The sequence below is a fragment of the Pleurodeles waltl genome, chromosome 7 (genome assembly GCF_031143425.1).
Source record: "Pleurodeles waltl isolate 20211129_DDA chromosome 7, aPleWal1.hap1.20221129, whole genome shotgun sequence".
Lineage (NCBI taxonomy): Eukaryota > Metazoa > Chordata > Amphibia > Caudata > Salamandridae > Pleurodeles > Pleurodeles waltl.
Genome location: NC_090446.1, coordinates 706906971 through 706933979, shown reverse-complemented (window position 1 = coordinate 706933979; position 27009 = coordinate 706906971). Strand labels below are relative to the sequence as shown.

At 41.4% G+C, this 27009-nt stretch overlaps 1 protein-coding gene across 2 annotated transcripts in view; it reads left to right on the top strand.

Moving 5' to 3' along the window:
* RAD50 (RAD50 double strand break repair protein) overlaps positions 1-27009 on the top strand; it is a 484618-nt gene that overhangs the window by 291666 nt on the left and 165943 nt on the right. For both annotated transcript variants that reach the window (XM_069244739.1, XM_069244738.1), the window contains exons 16-18: positions 7194-7320; positions 16821-17014; positions 22135-22245. In XM_069244739.1, the coding sequence (XP_069100840.1) occupies positions 7194-7320; positions 16821-17014; positions 22135-22245 (432 nt within the window). The remainder of the gene's footprint in view (positions 1-7193; positions 7321-16820; positions 17015-22134; positions 22246-27009) is intronic.

Here is a 27009-nt window from a genome sequence, read left to right as displayed (position 1 = left end):
TCAAGGACCACAGAGGTATTGACGAAGAGCAGGCAGCTATAATTATATTCACTTGAGAATAAGCATCAAGAGGGAACCAAGACATCTTTAACAGGAGCAATATTTTATACCTCATCAACTCCCTGCCTGGCCTGCACAATGTAAGAACTAACAATTTGTTGTCAGTTGGATTTATGCAAAGGAAAGGGCCAAACAATAGAGAATCTTCAGAAACAGTGGTGGCCTAACCCAGAATAGTTAACGAGATTTAAAACCAGGCAAGTTTGATGAAACCGTGGGATATCACCATAGAGTCCCCGAAAAAGGAATTGTATCCCTCTATATTCCTCAGAAAAACGTGCGTGCAGCACCCGGAGAGCAAGCATGAACCTACCTGCTACTCGGGGACAGTACCACAGGATGCTATTAGTTCTTATCATCAGCTCCCTAAACGGTCCAATCTGAGCAAAATGATGTTTCGAATACTTACTAATAGCCCACAAGATAAACCTTGCCAAGCTCTCCAGCCATAATTTAGACAGCCACTGGTAGATCAACAACCAAGAATTCTGTAGCAGAATCTGAAGTCTACCGTCAGAAGTTAAATGAAGATTGTCAATATAAATTCTGAACTGGAACATAGGCCTAAAATCCAAAATGGAGGACAAGGACTGGCTAGATTTCATTAAGCAAAGAGATGTCAGCTGCTTTCAGGAAATATGGACTGCTAATGTAATTGACCTAGATGGTTACTCTACATTTCATATAACAGCAACCAAACCGCAAAAAGGTAGGCCAGTAGGGGGCCTGACCATCTGGATTAGACCTCGCTATTGTAAATTTGGAAGTAACTCATATCATATTAAATGACAACATTTGCACCATTATGGTAAGGAACAAGGCATGGGTATTTGAAATAATGAATGTGTACTTCCCACCAGGAAGCTGGGCTCAACTCAAACCAGAAGTTTGGCAGTTCAAAGAGCAACTAATGAGGAGAAGATCTAGAGCACACTTAAAACCATCACCTAAGCCTTTACTGGGACAATCTACCCAACTGTGTATGAACTTCCTACTGACATGCGATGATTTCAACACCAAGCTGCATCATATAAGGGGGGAGGAGTCAATTACTGAAGACAGTGTCTGAAATATTCCTAACCCCCTCATGGAATGTTGCCGGCGAACAAAGAAAGGTGAATTAGTCTTCGAAGCCTTAATATAAGATGGGATCCGTACTTTAAATGGGAGAACTAAATTAGATAACCTGTTAAAATCTACATTTTGAGTCGGTAACAGGTAAGTGCAATAGATTACAATGCTATAAATATAGACGCATGGCACTACAACGTAGACATAAAAGTTCTGGACAGGATAGAAAGTGACCATGATCCCCTCCTAATGGAGATGGTACATCCAAAATCAGGTTTTCCAATACTAGCCCCTTCTAATAAAGGGAATCATCCAACAATAGCCCTGAGGCCAACCAGAAAAAATATTATAATGGTCGATGAGTGTGAACCATGTATCTATACCACTAGCCAAAAATGGATGGCGTTATATACTTTGATCCTAGCCCCACCTGGAAACGAGGCGCACCAGCTGCTGCATAAGTTAAACAAATTGCTAGCACGATACTCAGTGGAAAGAAACAAGTGGACCAGCAACACCCCTAATAATCTACCGTCTGACAATCAAGGTTGCTTTGATGAGGAATTCCTCAAGCTGAAAAAAGTATTGTCGTTGGTCCTAAAGGATCGACATCAGAGTAATGGTAATGAGAAAATATTGAAGATTGCAGGCAGCAATATTAAAGATTACTAAAGCATAAAAAGAAGCTCCATCCTCATAAGCTTTGGGGAAATCTTCTGGATCTAAGTTTCTCAAGAAACTTAAATAGAATTCTGGGAAATAATCAGCTTGGGTTGCAAAGGCCCTCCAAATAACCTGAAATGGAACATCGCCCACAACTCTGGGTCTTCCATTTTACTACCTTGTACTGAGGAGAAGACAAGACTGCATCAGAAGATTTTAACGATCTATCAGGCCCACACCAGGTGCTGAAGGGGGGAAATCACAACCCAAGTGAGTTAATATCGCCAGGGAAGAACTGTGCTGTCATGATGTTAGAAGATTACCCATTAAATCAAACTTCCACAGGAGCAGATACCTTTTACCCAACTCCCTCCAACAGATGCGAGCTCAGACTTTGATTATCTGAACCCTGCATCCGCTAGGGGGAAAGGGGAATGGAAATAGAAAAAGAGAGACCGCCTCCAGATCCAGTTCCAGCCTGTGTTTCCCACTTGAAGATAGGATATTCAGTGTATGTCTCTGAAAACCTGCACCTTTCTTCTTATTTGGATTTCTTTAAAGGAAGGACCTGCAGTCGGGTGATAAAAGCATAAATAAGTGCATTCCTACTGAGCGTTCAACTGTTCAGCCATTCACATTCACCCAATTCTGTTGTTCTCCTAACCTGGATCTTTTCGGAGACTAGCCTCTCCCTAAGAGAGCAATGTTAACTTAATATCTTCTATTCCCCATGAGTCAGAGGTTTCCGAGGTTCTCTGGAGAACAGTTCAAAAGTTCACAAATATACAAAAGTACTAATGTCTTTTACAGGAAACGAAAACGCCTTCTCAATGTTCAGTTTTTTCAATCACAGTCTCTAGGAATTAGTCTGAGAACTGAGGTTTGTCTCTAAGACTGACTAGTCTGCAAAGCAAAGAGTTCTTGAATATATATGTACATATATATATTGGCAAGTCTGGAAATCATACAAAAGTATTCCTTACTGCAGTTGCTTGAAGATCTGTTAAGCCAAAATTAATTCTCTTCAGAAAGCCGATAGCCAGTTGTTTGAAGAAGGAAAAAATTCAGCTTCTTCAAAAGGGAAAAAGTAGCTGGTGTGCACATTGTAACAAGAAAAATAATTCATTACTCAAAACTGGAAGAATTTTCTATGAAAGCTTCAGGAACACTGCTCATTCTCCTCAGGATGACAGTTGAAGTGCAGGGCCCCCAAAGAGAAACAGCTGGAGGGAAGCTTCAGCACAAGACTAAGGTAGAAACACTAGAGCGCTGACCTCAAGGATTTGTGGCCACCATCTTGAGTGGCAGTTAAACCTGTAGAAGCTAGTTCTAAGAACAGCCTTCGCAAGAGCCACCGGGAGTGAGTACGCTGCTGTAACCAACGTGTGTACAAGGAAAAGGGGAATCGTTTTTGCTGAGGGAACAACTTAACAACACTAGCAATAGTTTTCCTAACACATGGCCCATTGGCACAAGGAGATCGCATATGATATGGCTGATCAGCTAACTATCAGCAACACACCTTGCGTCATGAGGTCCTTACAGAAATTCAGTGAAAAGGAAGTTGTCCAAGCCTTTCTCTCGCAAAAACCGCACAAGGCAAAAGGCCCAGATATAATTCCATCCGATGTCTATCGTAATCATTAACTATTATGGCTACCAAGATTAACTCAACTTTATAACAGCGTATGGTCCTCAGAAGAAATTCCTTCATCATGGAGAGAATCAGTAATCGTTCCAATACACGAAAAAAAGGATCTAACAAAATGGTATGCAACTATAGGCCAATTTCACTGCTTGAAAGCACAGTAAAAATCTTTGCCAAATTGATTCTACTTCACCTACAGCAGTGGATAGAAGAAGGAAACTTAATATCACCATTCCACGCAGATTTCAGGAGGGGCCAGAGTACTATGGACCAACTCTCTAAGGTGCATCTACTCGGCTCTAAATGTGTCTTTAAAAAAAAATCTGCACTGTATCTGGTATTTGTTGATCTCCAAAGAGCATTCAACAGTGTTGATCGACATGTACTCTGTCAAATCTTGATGGAAATGGGTGCCCCAGAAAAGATCCTGAAGCTAATAATCTCACTCGACACTGGTAACGTTACGACGGTTAGATATAGTGTGAGAAACTATTACACACCAGAGATTCCAACCAAACGAGGTGTCAAGCATAGGTGTGTCCTCGCACCAACCCTCTTTAATTGCTGTATGAATTAAGTGGTTCAAACTCTGCAGGACATAAACTTAGATGTGCCAAAACTATCCAATGAGAGCACACCCATATTGCTTTTTTTGCATATGAAGCAGTGCTATTGGCAAGAACGGAGCTTTCAATGCATCATCTATTGAAGGGAGTTGAGTCCTTCTGTGCTGCCAGAAAATTGACGATCCATTCCGGGAAAACATAATTTCTGATTCTCAATCAGAAACAAAGCATGCAAGCTACCTTCCAGGTCAACAAGAAGTCTGTGGATCAAGTAACTATTTATGACTACCTGGAGTGCCGTGTGGATAGAAAATTAGCATGGACTTCGCAGGCATACATAAGTAACATCTCCCCGGTCCAGCAAGCTGGCGCAGTGTTAAGATTTGCAAAATCTACCAGGGACCACTGAATGAATTCGGCATTGCTAGCTTACAAAACAAAAGCAAGGGCAGCTGCACTCTACGGCGCTGAGATTTGGGGATTCAGAAAGATGCCGGCAATGCAAATAACAGACAATAATTTCATAAGACAATTGCTCCATTTAGGTTGTGGCACACCAATGGATGCCATTAGAATAAATCTGCACATCGATAAAATTGAAGATCACATTGGCACATATAAAATACTGGCTCCGTGTTTGGTCCAAGGAGGAATTAGTATCACAAAGAGCAGCATTAGCAGATCTTCTGAAATTACAAAACTATCAAAGCTTGCCATGGTTCACCCACGTGTCAAAAGCTCTGGCTGCCATTGGGCAAGAAGAGCTTTGCCTCTATCCTGAAAAAAATCACGCTAGCCAACTTATATACAGTCGTAAAGGCATATTGGGACAATAAAAATCTGATGTTTTGTAATCAACCTGGCCCTCTGCTAAAACGTTATTTATCATTTAATCAAGAACCCAAGCCGGCTCTCTTTATTGACAATGTCTACCCAGCAGAAAGAAGATCTCTTTATTTAAAATTTTGTATAGGTACATTCCTGGTGGCCTCAGTAACCAAAGGTTGGTCTCCAGGTTCTCTGGGGAGGTGCAGCTGCTGCTCCTGCGTCTTAGGTGGCCAAGAGGCAATAGCTCACTTTCTTTTGCTATTCCATTTTAGGCTCAACCTCCACAAGTTGTATCTGCGGCCACTGTTAAAAAAAAGTACGGGGTCAGGAAATGTAAGGAGGCTGAATCTCTGTGCATGTGAACTGATGTAAAAGACATTGTGATGACTTTTTCCGCATACGTTTTAGAGGCATGGAAATTAAGTACTGCACATACACCAAAAGATCCTAACGGTAACGCAGTAATCGCCTAGATATAATATCAATGGTGCAATAATGTCCCCTGAGTTAGACATATTGGGGGTCATTCTGACCCTGGCGGTCTTGGACCGCCAGGGTCACGAATGACGGAAGCACCGCCAACAGGCTGGCGGTGCTTCAGACGTCATTCTGACCGCGGCGGTAAAGCCACGGTCGCCCAGCCGGGGCGGCGGTTTTCCGCCGTTTTTGCCCCGGCTGGGTGAATCCGCCAGGGCAGCGCTGCAAGCAGCGCTGCCCTGGGGATTCTGACCCCCGTACCGCCACCCTGTTTCTGGTGGTTTTCACCGCCAGGAAGAGGCTGTCGGTAAGGGGTGTCCTGGGGCCCCTGGGGCCACTGGCATGGGCAGTGCAGGGGCCCCCTAACAGGGCCCCATGAAGTTTTCACTTTCTGCCTAGCAGACAGTGAAAAGCGTGACGGGATACTACTGCACCCGTCGCACCGCCGGCTCCATTCGGAGCCAGCTCCTGTGTTGCGGCCCTCATTCCCGCTGGGCCGGCGGGCGCTAACTTGCTTAGCGCCCGCCGGCCCTGAGGGAATGTTGGAATGGGGGCAGCGCTATTTTGGCCGTATGGCGGGCAAATGGCGGTTCCCGCCTGGCGGGCGGCTGCCGCCGCCCACCAGAGTTGGAATCGCCCCCATTATCTTGCTAATTATTGTGGGAAGTAGTGCAATTAGAGGCACAGTGTTCTTGATTTGAGAAGCTCCCCTTGTCAACTATTCTGAAAGAGAAAGGGGCTTTAGACCGGTTGTATTTTGTGAGTGCCCTTTATAGTGGGTCTCCTTCCAGACAGTCTTAAGATAGCCAAGATTTGTACTTAAAGATAGCATTTCTAGATAAAATGCACATAAATCCGCATGGGAAGTGTCAACAGCGACCTAAGAACTGTCAATTCTTGTTTTCAGCTGGCCAGAGCACCATGTGACAAGGTAGCCGAAGGAATTGGTGGACAAAGAGTATATTTAAGACTTACTATTCTGTGTGGTCACGTCTGCCTAGCTACATCCTCTTAATTTTTGCACGTTATTATTTTGGAAACATCGCTTATTGGTTTTTATCTTTTATATCCTTTTAAACTTATATAGGTTGACCTAAGTGCAATGTGAAGTTCTAATTGAATGAATTGGTCGTTAAAAAATTGTACAGGGCTATTGACAAAATAGTTCCACAATCAATCCGAGGTTATATTTATGTATTTTGGATGTGATTTGTTAGTTGGTAACTTATTTAATCGCTATGGCCAGTTAGACTGAAACAATAAAGATTAGGATTGGCCTTACTCTTTTGTGGGTGAGTGCATATCACGCCCTAACCTCCTCCCTAGCCCCTTTCTCACTCCTGTCTTAACCCCTCCTATTTCGTAGTATGTATTCCCAGTTTTTCAGCCACGCCACCTGTTCCTCGTACGTGACTGAACAGTACTACAAAACGTACTACAGAATTCAGTTTGTCAATAGTCCCATAGGATTGCAAGTGTGTAGATTTGTTTACTCAAGCCAAACTTGAAAAAATAGCGTTGGTGCGAATCAGCATGTATAAAAGCAGAAACAGGGGCCTGCATGTATCAAGAAACTGGATTACAAGCAATAGAACGGATATATGCATTTCAGTTTTACTATGATAATACATTTCACATCCATCACTCGTAAATCGGGAGACTGAGCAAATCGCTTAATCTGCCTACTTGTGCCTAACATTGTAAACTTGTCAAAAAACAATGCAATTGTAAAGATGTGAAATGTATTGTCACAGTAAAACTGAAATGCATTAATCAGCTCTATTTCTTGTCATCCATTTCGTGAGGGCTCAATTAAAATTAGCTTTACCGATGACATTGGATCACACTAATGAACTTCTTCTTGGCTTCTTTCGTTCCAGATGGAGTTGAAAGATGTAGATAGGAAAATAGCCCAACAGGCAGCTAAACTACAAGGTGTAGATCTAAACAGGACGGTGCAGATGGTAAACCAAGAAAAACAAGAAAAGCAGCACACCTTGGATACAGGTAAGACGTTTAAATCACATCTACGTGCTATCTATAGAACAATTTAAGAAACTAGAAATTGATCCAGGTTTAAACAATTCAGAAAGTTTAACTCTTGATCTCAACAGCCATCTGGAACTTAGAATAAGGTTTGGCTTCGTAATGTTTCATTCTTCTGTTTTGTTTTTAATTTGGATTCAAATAACATTTTGTGAATCTGATTTTACTTTCTAAATGTACGTTTTGAAGTAGAAAACTTGTATAGCCTGCATTTGTCAGCCTCCTCTGTCCAACCTACAACAATCTTCCCTCATATACTAAATCATTATTTTGTTGTATATGCTTACTACTTTATGTGTATATTTCCTAGCATGCTTGTATGGCAAACCTCCTCTGTCTGGCATGTAAGATATTTCCACTCTCTACCTCCTGTTACCAGATTCTTTTGACCTACGCATTGGGGTGGGGGTGCCACACGTGGTGCATCTTTATTAACCTAAAAACCTTAATTTCTGTCTGCTCTCAGAAGTATCCTTTTCTGTACTTGATCTAGGGGTAGATCTTTTCCTGGCACCATCAGTGCAGAAGAGATACTTTATGGCCTCTCCCCGCCCATTAAAACATGTTATCTTCATATTCACTAGTTGATCATAGTCTACTTAGGAACGATAAACCTGAGCTGACTACACATCTAAAAAGAATTAGAGTTTTCCAACGGTCATGCTGTTTACGTACTATCCCTTTAAAAATAAATTGTTCTCAAATCAGAAGGCTGTGATATTTTTAGAAAAGAAATATTGATTAAAAAGAACTGACTGTTTTAGGTGCAAATATAAAATGAAGAAAGTGGTTAAGCAAAAAACAACAAAATGCGAAATGTCTTACTAATTAGTTAGAGATCTGTAATACAAAAAGTGCTCAGCAATCAAAAGAAAATTGTAAACCGAAATGTTTGTGATAGATTTCCACTTTTTAAAAGTCTTAATGGCTTAAAGTAAAACTAGTTAAAAGGCAAGAGTGATCTTAGGTGTTTGTCATAAGCTGCCGCTTTGTGTTTTTCTATTTCTAAAGAAACATTAAAGCAGGGCAACGTATCTTGTCTGGGCATTGGGAGTCAAGGAATGGGTTAGCGTGGACCAAGGTGCATCAGAACCACCATAGGAAAAGTTCATAGATGAAGTGGGTTTTCTTGAAGTATGTAGTGAGTAGTACTCTAATAACAAAGCGTTCACATTTTTCTTCTGCACATGGCTCCTTTCTTTGTATTGGCTACTTGTTTCTTCAGGTTACTGAAAATCATATGTTCAGTACAGTGCCAAGCAAAAACAGTGGGAACAGTCCAAAAGACATGCAGGGGTTGAACGAACCACATTTGGTTGACACAGACAGGGTTGGATTCTTTACATTGGAAGGATGGAGTAACCACTGTAGTGTGGCTCTAGAAGGCTCGCAGAACAGCGATGGTTGTATGAATATGTGGATAAGACTGGGAAAATGGAAGAGGAGGTCAGGCGTGTCTGGCAAAATCAAGGCAGCTAGGTTTTGGTTTTGGTGGAGAGCGGCGATAAAATGGCAAAATGCTTCGCACATATACATAAAATACGTATTTTCCAATAAGCATCACAATAATATAGTATCACCATTAATAATAGAACATACAAACTTAACTATAGAATCTCTGCCTTTAAATTTTCTTTGACCATAGATAAAAACCTTCCGATTGTGTGAGTCACATCTAAATATTTCATATTTGTCACAAGCTCCACTGCTTATTGACGCTTACAAATCTCAGTAAACAGTCACACTTTATATTGAGACCACAAGTACATTTTCTTTTGTCATCTAGGGCTATGGTCCTCATGGTCGATGTCTTGTAGAACGGCTCTATTGAGGCTTGCCTCTGCAGGCAAATGCCGCATTTGTCACTTTAACAATATTTGTGTGGGTATGATTTTTACTGTTCTTTATTTAGCTAAACATTTATAGGGACATTTAATTTCATTACGGAATGATGCTCAAATGCAGGACCTATTAGAGCCCGTGTTTATTTTTTTAGCAGCCATTTTGTGGTGTCTTTATGCAAATATGAGGGGAGCGCTCTAGAGTTCTGCATTCTCTCGTCACTGGATGTGCGGCATACCGACATTTAAACACACCAGTGCGCGGACCCACCGTTGGCGCGCCGAAGGCAAACCTAAGGCAAGCCTGTCTACAACAGGACGGGGCCAGGGATGCTGCTGTACTGCTGTACTTTATGTAGTTGGACTACATGGAGGATAAAGCAGGAGGTGGGGCCGTCCCCGGAGAGTATCCCTCCATGGAATTCCAAGAAAGAGCACAGAGGGAGGGTATTACGGTCTGAGGAAGGCTTATGCTGTGCCTTAGTTAACTTGTGCTCTCTCATAAAACACAGCTTAGAAATCTATGAGATGATTGAGTCTGCTCAGATCGATTGCGAATCTTGACAGGGGCACTCGCGGGAAGGGGTGTTAACCATTATCTTTAGAGAGAAGCTGAACTGTACTTTAGAGCTAGTCAGTACTGCAGTGGAAGGTTGCTAGATGTTTTTTTTTTAAACTAGTAACAAACATTCAGTAGTTTTAGCAGGCCCCAAAAAGAAGCTCATTTTGAATTGGTACCACACACTTCAACCAAGCATTGCGGGTGACACCCTTACCATCCTGGGGAACTTTTATCTCCATTTGGAGGAGGAGACAGGCAGCAATATCATGGCGTTCTCGGATCTCCTGGCCAATTTTGGCCTCTTCCAGGGGTAAAGGCCCTTACCCACTGAGCCGGACATACACCGGATGCAATTATTTTCCAGTTCAGCTACCATGTCTGTTAATGAGTGTTTGCCGCTTAGCTGGTCGGACCATAGAGTGGTGAAGTGTAAGGTGTACAAAGTATACATGGAGGAAAGCACGTTGTGCTCTGTGAAGAGCTTTAGAAAATGGGAGAAAATTCAGACTGATAAATTTGCAGAGGTCCTTAAGCAATTTAAAGTTAAAGATCTCAGAGGCCTGGGCTCTCTAGTAGAGAACTTTAACAATTGGGTGAAATCGGCAATTGTTGTTTTTGCCCCTTTGCATATAATTAGTACTAAGGGTAAGAAGAAACCATCTGCCCCTTGGTTCTCTGAGGAACTTAAGGACCTGCAAAAGCAGTGCAGGAGACAGGAACATCGATGGAAAGTGACCGTTAAGGTGGAAGAGAAAGATTTGCATAGGGTGCTCATTCTTAAATATAAAAGATCAACAAAGCTAAACCTGCGTATTTATTCATTCTGTCCTTAATATTTCTAAAGAACTGTTTGATATGGGTGTTACCCTAATGCCACCACAGATATTGCAGGGTCTAGAAAACTCACATGATTTTTGTAACAAAGTGGCAGAATTCTTTAGAGAGAATATTATGAAGATCTATGCAGATCAATTTCAAAACATGGGTTTAAGCCAGATATAAACTTCAATAAAGCATGTCTTAACAAAGAGTTTGGTAATTTATCGACATAAGGAAACCCATCATCCCTTTCCCAGGCCTTTCTCATGAACTGTACTGAGGTCTTTTCAATGAACGTACCGAATATCCTCTTTCCTTGCACAGCGTTTAGACAAAACTCATAGCTGTCTATTACAGGTATTAATTTCAAGGGTACCAGCTTCTAGGCTTAAGGTTAATCTTCTTCAAATTTCACCGAACCATTTCTTGGCCTCTTTCACGATCAGCACATATCCCTATGTCTAATTTAATTTTTACAGAGGGTAGATACTTTTACTTCTCCCTCCCTCGTCCTTCCTGTAGCATTGTTGACGGACGTAAGGATAAAAATCTCTTTACACACCTACCTTCCTCAACATTCCAAACTAGTTTTCTATTTAAGCACTGCAATTCTGTTCCATAATGGAGTTGGGAACAGATTATAGCAAGTTAGGCTGATAGGATAGGAAGTAAAATGGGACCTCCATGTTCTCTATTGGACTTCACTAAAATGCAAACTGAGGACAAAACAATTGCTTTTAGAGATTCTATATTATCATTCTAATTAGGTTCTCATTAAACCACATCTGTAAGTATATGCAGTTTTTAACTATATCTATTTTATTTTGTCCCAGTGTCCATTTGTATTTTCTTGGTTTTACCAAACATCATAACTTTGGTTTTATCCAAATTCGCTAGAAGCTTCTTCCTTGTACAATACTCGTGAAGCACATTACATTTCCTTTGCAGACCTACCTCAGTCATGTCTGTTATTACCAAATTATCAGCACATAAAAGACCTGGGACATGAAAGCCGTTCTTCTTTGGCCATAAGCCAGTGCCACCTTTTAAGGCTTGCCTGTAGGTCCACAGTTAACATCATCGAGTGATCAAAAAGTAGTGCACCAAGTGTGGGAAAGGCAGTGCTAAAAAAAACATCGGCCGATGGATTATTCTCTGCACTAACATCTACTATGCAGTGGCTAAAAAACAGCTGCCAGAAGATTTTGGGCTCATTCCACGTGCCCATTGCACCAGCACATGTCCCTGGGGACTTTTTCATCGGAGCCAATTCAAAGACCCACAGTTTGAAGAGTATTTATTTTGAGGTAAGACATCTGTGGATAGAAGTATTAATCTGAAGAACCAGTTGCATACAATCATTATCAATGTTTCTCATGTATACTCTATATAACCGCAGATTCGTTACTGACCTGTTTATCTCTTCGTACGGTGAACTGGACACTTTTTCCATCTTAAAAGATCCATAGTTAAAGATCTGCACACTGGTAATGTTATTTTGTGGATGGACTCTGCTTCTGAGGGTGTAGACAGCCTAAGAAAGCAGTTGACATCAGCACGTATGGGTGCACTAATATGCAGCTCCACTCGTCTCTTCTGTAGCAGAACAACATTGGTGCACAGCCACACGACTCAGTTTGCCAGCAGCTAGGGGTAGGGATTTAATGTTTCCGTATCCAGTATGAAGTCTGGGAAATATTCCCAAGCTGAGGAATCTGTGGTTAGTTAGGGTATCCACTAAAGGTAATTAATTTGTTCATTAAGGTGTTGAATGACAACAGAATGGAGCATGTGTATGAAGTATCCTCTGACTCTAGCTCAATACTAGAAAAAAGGTTTAAGATGCCTACGAAGATGCTGATGATGTCAGGGGAAAATCATGACATTCATGCAAGTTTGAGTTGATATGCCAATTGAAGAATGTCTGAATTTCTGAAGGAATGTCTGAATTTCTGAAGGAATGTTTCATCTGCTGCTGATTAATCAACTGTTGGGTTGTTTGCTAAAGTGCATGGTGACATAATATCTTGCAGCAGGTCTAAGCATCTAAAGGTAACCATGGTGACTCGTAGGTGGAAAAACGTGGAGTCCATTTCAAAGTGTCTCAAAGCAGAAAACAGTGGCTGGGATGCTTCCCAGACCAGACAGCCAACCATAGGAATTGCTGTTACAAATGGGGTGCACAAGGCCACAAGTGCAACAGCCCAAAAATTCTACATGTATCTAACTTACTTTCACTCTGAACAAGGGTTGGAAAACCCACTTTTCAGAAGTTGGTTAGTGTCTGTGAGTTACAGAGAGGGCAAGGGAGGCATCAAAGCTCAGAGCCTCCCAAGCATGTATAATTATCTGCAACGCATCAGGGTAAATGGGACCAAGTTGACTAGCATGAGCTAGACAAAATATGGTTGATGCCCATGCAGTAGATCTGTCCAAAGTAATTGCTGAAGTCATGTCCAGAGCTGGTCTAGTAATAGTATTAGTTATACAAGAGAAACCCAGAAATAACTAGGAACCTGGAGCATACATTTTATTCTGGCATAGAGTTGTCCCTAATTAAAAATGAATCTATTAAATTATATCCAAATGGTATTTTAACCGAAGTATGAAAAATGAAAGAAGCATTAATAATGGTGACACTGTGGGTACTTAGTGAAGAAACATGCTTGGTGCTTTTTTTTAAATGAGTGATACACACAAGTGATAAATCATGATCAGTATGTGTATAAGTAGAACAAGAATTGCATGGCCCATTAATGTAATGCTGGTGCCATTGGGTCCGTGTTTAAAGCTGACGAAGGTTCTATCCCAGTGAAAATCTCGGGATCATCATCAGGATAGAGGAGTGCAAGCAAGAACTGAAACAATTAATAATACAGACATGAAAATAAAGCTGATATCTTTAAAGAGAACAAGAGAAAGACCGAAAACGAGGCATATTTATATATTTAAATAGAGATTTGAGGTCTCTTACTCCGTTGATGGCATGTGCAAATCGCATTAAAAGAGGGTAAAACAAGAAGACAGAAAAATAAAATGGATAGGGTTGTACACATAGTTTGGTCAACTAATGAAGGAGAATACCCGATAATTAATCTCACCTTGAAGGTGGACCTGGGGCCCAGAGAGAGGTGTCTTTTACGCCCTAGAAGGTGTGTGTGAATCACACTAAAAAAAAGGAAAAGCATAAAATCACAATAAAAAATATGATTACATGGTGGGGTCAAAAGAGGAGACTGCCCAGGAAACTGTCTGCTGTTGGAGGTGGGACCTGAAAGCTCAGAGGAAATGGTGCCAGGAAGTATAGCCAAGGGAGTGGCCTGCTAAAAATGGGCCAATAAAACAAGTTTACTACATGGAATGTCAGGTGGTAAAAAGAAGGCCACAAGGTAAAGGTTGCATACATGTAAAGTGACTGTTTAGCCTGCGGGCAGGAAGGATGCAAAGCCCGGAACTGCGGGTTTCTTTGGGGAATAGACGGTCCCTCGACAAGATGAGTGCTCTTGAATTATAAGTGAGCACATGTATTAAAAGGTACAAATAAAAGCGAACTGAATTTGAACATCCACAGTATCAGCTCCTTTTTGAGTGACAGAACTGATTCGTGTCCGTTCAGTAGGATTCTTGATTTGGTCGGCAATTGTATTACAGTTTTCATAAATTTAAAAAGCCAAGCAGAAAACTCATCGGCCAGTTTGTAAATTGACATGCATCATTGTGCACCGAAATATATGGTATTTTGTGTTCTTTCTAGCTTATGTTCTAAAGGGCCTCCTTTCCTCCAAAGGCGGATGTTGATTCTCCATCGGCAACCATCTTCATTAGAGTCTGCTTAACTTCTACAAGACAGTAAAGGCTAAGCATCTTTCTAAACTAGGTGTCCTATGCAATGCGCAACAGATAATGAGGCAAGAGCTGTGCAAAAAAAAAAAAAAAAACGTAAAACAGTAGGTGAAAGACCACAGTTTGAGGGACGCACAGTACAGGCACGGCCACAACCATGGGTATCTTATGCTTCTTGTGACCTCCGTTCTATCCTACTTTGGAACTGGAAAGCAAGCCAGGTGCACCCTTAAAGCCCTTGCTTCTTAGGGTTGCAAGGGTGAGCACTCTTAGACTTCTCAGGGAGATAGTGTAGTGAGTCGTGACTCAGAACTCACAGTCAAACTGGAGACATAGTAAATGAATATCCACCCTAGTGCTTTTCTTTTAAGAAAAGGGAAGTCATATAATTACACCAGAGCTGAATATTATACATAAAGAATATGTAGCAATACAGTGGAGGTATTCTACTGCTGCTACGGGGTTAGTACACAGATGCTTTAGATTTAAGCACAAACACAGGCTCTCTATGGTGAAAGGGCCAGCTATCCTGAGTTTTGGGACCCAAATGTCTGTATGCTTTGATCACACAGCTCTGTTTAGTGAGTTGTAATCTCAGCAAAGTACTACCAAAATCTCTTACACAAGTACCCAGTCAGTATTTTGTTCCATTGTTAGTGTTACCTGATATGGTATTACTTTGGAGTGCCATGCGTGAGAGTGCAGTCTTCATCTGTAGAGTGTGAAGAATCATGTTTATGGTTTCAAGGCTCGTTCTGGTGCCCCTCCTCATTGAATTTGTGCCGGCAAATAGAAGCTGCAGCTCCACAGGCAAATGCACACTGATCTGACAGGTCTGGACATCACGATTGGGGGAATTCTGTCCACTGGTCAATGGTGCAGGATCACTGTCCTAAAATCTCTGGTATTCGGTGGTGGTGGAAGGAACGGGCATACTGATGAGTTGCAAGTGGCTTATCTTGTGCATACAGGGTAACCGAGAAATACACAGGCACTCTTGAGTCATCACACTTCCAAGGCATTCCAGTTGTCCTAGACAGCACCTCTCTTCAGGCCCGGCAGCTGAGATTCTCCTACTCGGACAGAAAGCTCCTATGGAACAAGACATTCCTTCTCGCTCAGCAGGCAAGCGGGCTCCAAGGTCTCAGTGGCCCCTCAGCTCTCCAGTACAATGTGCAGACTTGATGTGATATCTTCTTACCTCAGGGACACTATTATCAGCACTACCAGCCCAGGATCACAGCAACTCATTGAGTACTCTGTGGAGTGCCCTCGCCCTTGGGCACTGAAGAAACTTGGAAATGGAACCAATTGGAAAACTTAGCATTCACTTGTATTCACTGTTTACAAGCAGGGGGGTGGATCCACTGTCTAAAATCCAGGAACTAGTTTGATGCAGTTCTATGTTACATTTCATTTTCTGGCTTCAGTCTTTGTGTTAAAGTGATTGCCCTCCCATAATGTAGTGATGGTAATGGCTCCAAGAAGAACCCATAACATGATCACAATAAATATGGGGCTATGCACTCGGATGCCATCACCATTTCTTTTTATACCACTTAAGGGGAATCCAAAAGGACGAGACCCCTGCTCAGAAACTTCGCTCCCTCAATAAAACTGATTCTGTTCCTCAGCACACACACCCATTCTTCCACCTTAGACCAAATGTAGGCAATACACTTCCACCACTGGGGAGGCTAAATTACACCTCCGTCTGGTGTCAGGTCAAACATGGTGCCATCCATATTGAATCTCACTGGCTTCAGTTTTCACCAATTGCAAGCAACATAGAGGACTTCTGCCATTACCCATAAATACACCAGCACTCAACATATATGCATGAATGTCAGACCTGGGTCATGACATATAAGATGATCTTTATAGGAGTGGACTTATAGGATACGAGCTCTCACTTTGTACAGTAAAAATCCCCGTCCAATACTATGAATTCAAAACCGGTTTGCTGCCAGTACCACTCACAGTTCATGTCCCAGTTGCACATACGATAACCTTGTGTCGAATAGACGGTATGCTTTTGGTACCCCTCCTTACCTTAGAACCAAGCCCTGCGTCTTGTGGTCAAGTCCAAGCCTGGGCCTCAGAACGAATGCAGGATTTCATATGTGCTATGGCCAAAAGAAAATCAGGATTCCATCTTCACATGGGTTACTCTGGCCAGGTGTGCATGTTTCAGGATTTCTTCCTTATTTTATTAACCTTAGAAATCTAAATAATGCAATTCACCTCACAAGGGGCTGTCTCATAAACCTTTAATCAATCAACTTAAAGGGTACTGGCCTGCTAAACAATGCTATTCAATATTTTCAGCAGTACCTCGTATACCACCGTTTTAAATCAGTTCTCTCACACTTTGATTTTGTGTTCTTTTCTACCAGTTTCTGGAACGATTGAGTTGAAGCGCAAACGTATACAGGACCAACAGGAGCAGATCCAGCAGCTAAAAAGCACAGTTAATGAGATCAGAGCGGAAAAATTGCACATCTCAAGTAACCTTCAGCGTCGGCAACAGCTTAACGAGCAGAGTGTAGAGCTGTCCACAGAGGTCAATTCGTTACTCAGAGAGATAAGGGTAAGAATCAACCCTCACAAAATATAGTGTAATTGTTGTCTCATGAATTATTGAGTGTTCTCATGCTTTATTTCTGTTTCTTTGAATAAACGAGAACATATATTTTTTATTTAAAAACATTTAAAGTGTAGTCTTATTCTCACAAAGGTAATTAACAGAGTCTTTGTCTATATGTGTCTGAATTATTTGTGCTTCTTTCTACAAATTTGGACAGAATTTAAGGGCAATCTTCTGAAGTGTTGGATTTTAGGATTTTAGAGGCGCACCCGTTATCCTCCTATGTCTTTTGTAACCTATACACTGTAAACTCTAGCATTCTTTTGATATTTACTATATGAGGTTGTTGGATTTGATGATAACCAGTACCTGTTCATAAACATGAAGTAAAAAACAAAAATGTAAAGAGATGGGAATTAGTTCTGCCTCCTTACCCTTGCTGGTTCTCGTGAATGAGTCCCTTTCAGTGTCAGCTCCAATAAGGTGTCCTTCATATGTTTTATCAACCAATAGGAGTATCTCTCTTTCACCAGCATCCACACAAGTGGATAGGCGTGTCAATCCACTTGTTGAGGGTTTCCACTGCCGTGCAGGTAATGTCAGTAGTCTAAGCACTGCAATGGATGGCCCTTGTTACTGTCATCTTTAAGGTTTGACTAATCACAGCTGTATCTGTCTCCTCAGCCACTGGAACGTTTCAGTCACTTTATAACATCCAGGAAGGTAACCACTTGCACCCTTTAGCCATTGTGTTGGAGAAGCACCAGTCACATTTCACCCCAAGAGACGGCATTCAGTGAACAAAGGAACACACACTCATGAGACTGTGCTCAGCGGGCACATGCTACAAAAGCATTCGAAAACACATAACACCCAGAGTCTGTTTAGCCTCGCTGTAACCCTGTGACATGCGAACACAGGCATGCACAAATGCTGTTTGCACGCAATAGCACATTCAAGAGAGACCTATTAACTTTGCCAGTGCTTGTTTTTGTACTGTGAATACGTTTTTATGCACGAACTGGGTGGTAAAAGCTTTCTTTAACATTTGTGATTGAGATTTTATTTCTCTTGGAGGAGGTTGTGGGAAGTCATTAACTACAATAACCCGGGGTCTCTGTCTTGTCCTCTACCTCTGATGAAACCTTTGAGTTTTCTAAAACATTAATTTGTCTGTATCGTTTAAAGTAAGCATTATATTGCCTGCTTTCCTTCCTTTCCTCTAAGACAAAGGGCATGGTATCCCTTTTAGAAGAGCCGTTGTTTCAGCAAGACCCTCTTCAGTGTGTACATCCCTTGCATGTCTCTGATTACTTCTAAGAGCTTTGTGTTCATGCTAATCAGTCTGGAGACAATCCAACAAATGTTTTTCCTCTTCTGTAGATGAGTTTACATACCTACGATACACTTAGTCTTACCCCCGCCCAATCACTTATTGTTTTATTGGCTACTCCCACCTGTTGCATAGGGTTAGTTTGCATGCAGGTTCTCAAAACATCTGCTCCTGCTCCATCTTGCTGAACACTAGGCTAGTCCTTGAACCGACAAACCAAGCTTATTCAGGTCTACTGAGTCCTTCTGCAACATATTGGCTCACACATATCATTTTAGAGAGCCAGGTACTTTTAAGACCATAAGAACAAAATCTTGGTTATCACAGATTATTACAAGTTAGTTGTGGCGAGAGAGCTAATTGCAGAAACATTTCAATAACTACTCTATGGAAATTCAGATTCACTTCTTCATGTAAAAATGCAGGGACTTTGAGCATGTCTTCCAGGGGCAAAAACATTTTCTCCCTATGGTTCGACCAAATGTGGTAATGATACTAATAGAAAACATGGGCACCTCATATTGCATTTGGTGTCAAACTAGCACTTGCTAGTCATAGTTTACATGGCTGATAATGGACTCTGGGAAGTGATTCATTTCTCAATGAGTCTCTCTTATGGTGTCTAACATAGTGCTAGTGTTTACTATGCAACAGCCTACTGCACTCTTGCCCCAAAAGGGTTCTGAATCAGAGCGAAATTTCATCTATCTTCAATGTCTGAGGCCTCCCTCAAATAGACCTTTTCAAAACCCACTCCATTTTAAAAGGCAAACAATTGTTTTTTGGTGAACAAGAAACCAAATTATTGGATGGACAGTCTAATGATCATAGAGGTTTATGCCTTCTGCTAAAACCTGATTTGTTTTGTGCTTTCTTTAATATCCAAGACAACATGTGCTGTTCCCTCTCTCGGCTTCTTAGCACATCTCTGGTAACTCCAGGGCCCTGCTGTGCAAAGTTTTCAAATGCCAGATATTCTGACGACAGAGAGAGGGATAATACTCCATCATGCCTGCCTGGTACTGGTCTAATTAGTGAGTGGGACCAGGATAAGGTTCAGGCTAAGGTCTAGAGTAACAGTTCTGTAACAGTGTTCTCTACCCCAGCTCACACTGAAAAAGTGGAACATAATGAAGGCAGTGAGGTTACTAGTTTTACTCTAGCTGAAACGGCCCATGCTCTAAAGCAGGTGAAGAACGAAAAGCCCCCCGCAAGCTGGATGGCATCCCTGGAGACTTGTATTTGTGACAGCCTGAAGTGTGGGTCCCCATACGTTAATGCTCTGAGCAAAGCCATCATGAAAGGTGAGGTCATTCCTTTATCCTGGTGTGGAGCCACCATTCTCTAGATCTATAAAAATGGGAACAGGGATGTGCCAGCCAACTACAGACCCATAAGCTGAATAGACGACTTCCCAAAAATGTTTTGCAGGCAGGTCCTTACAAGGCTCCAAGCTTGGTTACTTGCAGTCGTATACTTGAAGATACACAGGCGGGCTTTAGGAGCAAAGTTAGTACCCTCAACCAGGTCTTTAGCTTCAAGACACTATGCTGGAAGTATGCTACCTTAAAGCGGGACCATCTTTATGTTGTTTTTATAGTCCTGAGAGCTGCATTTGATCTGGTTCCGAGGGGCAACCTATGGAGGGTCCTGGAAGCCTGTGGAGCCCCTAGCAATCTTCTCTAGATTCTGAGAGCCCTCCATACTGAAACATACGCTCAGGTGAGGTGGAAAGTAAGAGGGGAATTCACGAATAGGATTCCCATGAACCAGGGAGTCAAGCAGGAATGCATACTTGCACCTACATTTTTCAGTCTTTACATTACGGAAGCAATTTAAATGGCTTACTCAGTGCAAGTATGGCGTCCCCGTCTCACTCCTGATGTTTGACAAAGACGTTCTCCTCATCTCTAGAAGCCCCTTTGGCTTACAGTCTCAATTGGATTCTTTTGCAGCTTTTTGCTCAAATAGGGGTCTAGAATAAAACCCACCTAAATCCAGGTTTATGGTAATAAACCCTCACCAGTCTTTTAGAGGCAGGATGACAATCGAGGGCATTCCATTAGAACAGGTAAAAAATGTTGACTACTTAGGAGTAAGACTGGCAGATAACCTGTCCTGGGGGGCCTAAATGGCAGAAAAGTAAAACTATACTTCATCTCAGGGCAATGGCAATTGGGAGGAAGCACAAGGCCACCTTGGGGGGTCTGTGTCACCTACCCATAGAGTATACAGAGCCACAGCTGTGGCAGCAGCCACCTACAGGGCTGAGTTATGGGGCTATGCTGACGCAACGTTACTCACGCAGACAGAAATAAATTCGTTAGGGCCCTTTTTAATCTACCTATGAGCACCCCCTTCATACCTTTGAGACTTGACCTAGCATTAAGCAGCATCCATTTAGTAGTCTCTTTGAAGCCATTGTTATATTGGGTGTGGCTTTGGTCAACCTTGGAGTTGACTCCCTACAGGGAATCTTTATCAGAACTAATCTCTTGTGACAAACAAGTTTGCACCCCGTGGCTAATGGAAATGGTAAAATTATGGAACTCCCCACCAGAAATAGCTAAAGGAGACACTCCGAAATCGAAACATATTTACTGTAAATGTGTTATAATGCAGATCTGGAACGATCAAACAAAAGGGAGTATAACAGGGCAGTTTTTGAGTCACAAATGCCTCCTTAGCTTGGAATCATACATGGACAGAATTTTTCAATTTCAAGCGAAATGCCTATATGTACAATTTAGATGTGGCACCTTACCGCTAAGATCATCTACATCTAAGTGGGACAAAACAGGTCGCTCACCAAACCATTGTTCGTACTACCTGCAGCATAAAGAAACATAGGAACACTTTTTCCTTTTCTGTCCTAGCTACTCACTGCCTCGTAAGACACGAATCATCGCAGTGTGTGTGCCTGTGGATGTGAGACATTATTTGGGAAGCACTAAGGATCCTGAAAAGTGACCCAAAAGAACAGATTGTGTTCTCCGTCTCTCATTTTCTGCAGTGGGCATGGAAAATCCGATCGAAAGTGATGCTCCCCAATGATTCTTAACCAAGTAGGCCAATGGGAGGCACAGATTCAATAGCTGCATTTTGCCCAGCTACTGTTCTTTTAGACGGTCCAAATAGAAAACTGTGTAGCATTTCGTGAAACGTTGTCCAATATGAGATGAGCGACAATGATTGTGATTGCATTTTTAAACTTGATGCTACTAAGCTTAGGCTGATACTCGCATTTTATTTGATATTGATCTTGTTATTTTAAAAATATGTGCTGGTTTATTGCACTTTATGAGGAAATTCTGAGATCAGCTAGCACTATATGTGTGTGGCCTTTTAATTTGTATATTTATTGCTTATTGTTGATTTTATTTGACGAGTGTATAGTTCATTTTATTTGAATGTGTTTTAATGTATTAGGTGTAAAACTTTAATGACTCATTAGCCAAAATAAAGAACTACTACTACTACTTCACCAGTCCTTTCCATCTCTCAACTTCAGTACCTGGTTCCTTGAGAATCGATATTTACATATGCAGATGTCTTCTCTTCTGACGGTGGTGTCCTGTCTCATGTCACGAAAAATCCACAATTTCACAGTAGTAAGTGCCTCAGGTTTTATTCCCTGACTTTGGACAGGAGCATAATACTGGGAATGATTCAAACATGTGAAAGATACCAATGCTGGATAATTATAGTTCCATGTTAAGTAATTGATGTTATGTTTGGGTTTCCATTCTGGGTAACAGTTAACAACCAGTCTTTGACTCTTCTTTTCTAGGATGCTAAAGACCAGGTATCTCCTTTGGAAGCCACTTTAGACAAACTGAAACAGGAGAAACAGGAGCTGATCGAGAAAAAAAATTCAAGCAGCAAAGCAGTGCAAGAAAAGGTTAGTGCAAAATATTTTTTACTTTAGGAGACTTGTAGCATGCACTAAGCTATGTAAATTTAATTGACCATACCATAGACCCAAATCCTTTGACTCTTCTCCTTTTTCTTTAGCGAGGGATTGTGGTCTCTTTTATTGACAATGCTAAGTGTAAGGATTTGGAATTCGCTCTAATAGAAGCAAATGTGGATGAGAAAGCAGGTCATAAGCAGTACTATGGGTTAATATTAGCTTTAAAAATATTTAAAAATTCTCTTGAAAAAATGTGGCTTCCTGTTGATGTTGGAAGTATTTCATGTTGCATTTCAAATTTTCAGGACGAGTCAAACTCTCCTTGCGAAAGGTTTAGAACTTTTTCACCAATCTGTGAGGGACGTGCAGTAGCAATGATTTTGCTCTTTTGCACATTTACTTACCTTAACATGCCTTTTGCCTCTTAGTTTGACCCGGAGATTTCAAAAGATTTACAGCAGGCAAAATCTTTGGGCAAAACCAATCAGCTGTGTTTCTGCAAATGTCATTATTCGCGCAGAGGCCGTAACTGCTGTTACCTGCGTCATTGGCTGATAATAGGGGTTATTGGTCACATTGGAATTATAAGGGACCAAATAATGAGGCCTTTAGTTCAAAGGCAAAATGCGAGGCAGTAATAATAATACACATAGCTGGTACAGCGTTTTAGTAAGGCCAGGAGAAGTGACTATCCAAACAGTTAGAGCTATTAGCTTTGTAAACTCCTAACTGGACTTTTTTTGCCACACAAATGAAAAAAAAAAAAACAGCGCGATCGCCCTGGGGTTCACATAGTGCGATCGCGCTGCGTTTTGTTTCCCATTTGTATGGCAGGAAAAGTCCGGTTAGGAGTTTACAAAGCTAATAGCAACGGGTCTCGCATTTGCTCGAGTTAGAGCTATTAGCGTTGTAAACTCCTATCTGGACCTTTCTTGCCACACAAATGAAAAGAAAAAAAATCTCAACGCAATTGCGCTGGGGTTTACATAGCGTGATTGCTCTGCGTTTCTGTTTTTTCATTTATATGGCAAGAAAAGTCCTGTTAGGAGTTCACAAAGCTAATAGCTGTAATTCGAGCAAATGCGAGACCAGTTGCATTGAAAATGCTAGTTAATTTTCCTGCAGTTCCAACTCTTAGCATGAGTCCAATCTCAGTTGAGACGCTGAAGTGACCCAGTTTCAGTTCGCGTAGCATTGGACGGGAAGCATGTTTGCATTGAGACGTACCTAAGTGCTCAGTGGTGATTTATAAAAGGCTTAGGCACCAGTTTTGAGCTTTATGAGACATACCTAACACGGCCCCAGGGTGCTGTTTGAAATTTCCTGAAACTTCTTTAATGTCCCGAAGACACATTTCAGCACCTGGGTAGCTCTGTTCGTTTAACTAACATACTGTCAAGACTCGATCCTTACACATTTGTTTCAGCACTATATTTTATGAATTAGTTCATCAAGGTTAACAATCGAACACAAAATATACTTTAACTAAAAAAATGGTGCAGGCGATGGGGACAAAACAAATAAACCACTCAATATGAGAGCGCATTTTCTTCCAGTTCCATCAGCTCTTGCATAAACACATGGATCGTGTTTTACTGTGACCTTTTAAAATTATGCACGAGAATCAGAATCATGTTTACACAACATAAAAAAAACAGTGAGGGGAGAGCAAGCTGGCCCTGGAAAAGCCCCTGAAAGGACTGAACAAGCACCCACAGTGTCGAAGTGAAACAGGCAAATGCTAAAAAAAAAAAAAGTCCCTTACAGAAGAGATAAACAGAACATAGCGTAATTGCACAGTACTTTGTGTTGTAAGCTTGACGGAGGCGGTTACATGAACACGGGAAGCAGAGCAGAGTTAAACGTCTTTGGTATTTATTGTAAAAGATTAAGTATCTCATAGAGGAAGCATCCCGACCTCCAACTCCCACAGCAACCGTCTCTCTCCTACTCCTACTCACCTCATTCTACATTCCGTCCCACACGCGCATTCTAAGCAAGCGGATACAACACCTCTCCTTCCCTCAATGTGAGACAAATAAAACAAATTATAAAAACATTAGCTCTTTATGACATGTCATGGTTCTTAAGATGCGAAGGTAGTTTGACAAGTCTGCTCGATCTCCTCACTCCCAAACTCCTCTGCGAAGCTGCAGCCGGATCTTCCAGTCTTCTTAAGTCTGGATTCTCTGAGAAATTATCAAAAGCATTTCTGTGCATATCATCTTTATACAAGTCCTCGTGATCACTGCCATGCTTGACAACTCTGTTCAGATTCCAAATTGGATTGACATCAGTTTTCACGGCATTAGTAAATAGTTTCACAACCTTCACAGGACCAGACAGTTTGCTTTTCATGAGAGGATTCTTGATTAAAACCCAATCATCAACCTTAATCACAGTTTTCTTCACAGCATGTGTTTTATCAAAATTAATTTTACTCTTCACCTTCCTCTCCTGTTCCCTCTGCATCCAGCTGTCATCCAACACCACTCTGCCTCTACCATCAAGGAGATTATGACCCGATTGGGTTCCAAACCAGTGTTACCACGCCTACCCCGAAACAGAGCAAAAGGCATCAGACCCGTAGACGAGTGAGGAGTGTGTCTATATACATAGACCTTTTTCAACACCTCCTGCTTCCAATTCTATTGACTGTTTTTAGCCATGGAAATAGTTTCTTTGAGGACTTGATTGAAACGTTCTACCATGCCATTACACTCTGGATGGTACAGGGCACACAGTTTGTGTTTAATTCCACATCCATTCAAGAAATCATTCATCTCTCCAGAAACTAATTGTACCCCATTATCTGTGAGGAGAGTAGAGGGAATGCTTTCTTTGATCATCAAGTCCTTAATGAACTCTATCACTTTGCTCGTCTCAATACTCCTAGTAAAATGTACTTCAGGCCACCTCGAAAACATGTCAATAGCCACAATCACATATTCAGCCATACTACTACCATGAATGGGTCCTAAAATGTCTAAAGCAATGTCTTGCCACGGCCCTCTCGGTGCATCCCTATTCACCATAATTTGGACTCTAGGTTTCAAAGCTTTCTCACTCACGGCACACAGCAGGCAATCTCTCACCACCCTCTCAGCCTGAATATCCATACCCGGCCACCAATAGGAGGAACGCAACCTCTCTTTAGTCTTTGAAATGCCCATGTGACTGTCGTGAGCTTGATTTATCATTATTGAGCTCTCACCTTTGAGGGAGGAACCAATCTTGTACCTCTCATTAATAGATCATCACCACATTCTAGTTCATTCCTTATATTCCAAAATTCTGTTTCTTATGGAGAAAGATACATTCCGAACCTTACTGCAGAAAGGAATATAACCAGAAAGCAACTTAATCTTGTGGGCATATCCTCTCATACAACCTATCTTGTCACTGAAAAGGTCTCTAAAGTCACGATCAAGAGAAGTCACCAAATCAGAATTCACATTTCTCACTTCCTCAACACAAAACTGCTCTTTAAGAATTATAGGAGGAGAATTGTTAGGGTATAGCATACCAAATCTTTTTGATGCCACCAACTAATTATGCTGTCCCCTTTTTTTGAAATATAGATTTTGTCTGAAGCAAAACGTTGACCATACTCGAGCACACCTAGAAAGTAACCATGCAACTCTATTGGTTCTCCACCATATGCACATGGTCTGATATCAGGTACAGTTAATCTGACCTTTCCTCTTAGATGTTCCTGGAAGATCTGGTTAGAAAAGATTGTGATTTTTGCACCAAAGTCAAAGAGCATTAAGATCTTTTCCCCTTCCACCAAAACAAAATCTACCGGGCTCTTGATGCTGTAGTCCGATATCTGTAACACAATCTGACCACACTGGAAATCAGTATCATCTTCTGTGTGATTATCAACGGAGTTAACAGTTTGTTTAGCTTTCCGTTGATTACATACCGCAGCAAAATGACCCTTCTTCTTACAGTAAGAACAGAAACTGTTAATAGCTGGAAAAACCCTATCATTAGCAAAAAGTCCCTCATTACCACACCTATAAAAAAAAAAATTATTGACGATACCCTAAGTAGAATTTTTAGGTTCACTGTCCCTCACCACAGACATTTATTTAGAATCCTGTTTTTTTCATAACCTCGACACGTTTCAAGGAGTGTGCGATTCTTTTTGCAAGTATAACTACCTCATCTAGATGGGGATCATCCAACAACCATAACTCATCACGTACTTTATTAATTTTACAACCTAGGATAAACTGGTCACAAATTTGTTCATCAAGACAAGAACCAAACTTGCATGAAGAAGCTAGACGTCTCAAATCAGTAACATAGTTTTCAATAGACTCTCCTTCAAACTTCAGTCTCTTACCAAAGTAGTTCCTCTCTAAAATAGTGCTGACCTTCGGTAAATAATGCAAGTCTAATTTCTTAATACAAATTTCATATTCGTTTAGACTGATGGCTTCACTGTCAGGAATGTCAGGGAGATGATCAAAAACCTCTTGACCTTCTGTAGCTAGACAGTGAAATAATAGGGCATTTCTCCTCTCAGTACTAAGCGAAGTCCCACAAAATCTAGAATACTTCTTGAAAACTTTCTTCCGCCTGTCCCACTTGATTGGAGGATCAACCGGAGTGGAGAGAAAAAAAGGAGGAGCAGCAACATTCTGCATTGTTAGCGACAAAAAGAGGAGAAAAGGCAAAAAAAAAAATCAAAAACTGTTGCAAATGAGCGTCTCAAAAGAAGTGAGTTTGCGTGTTTGTCGC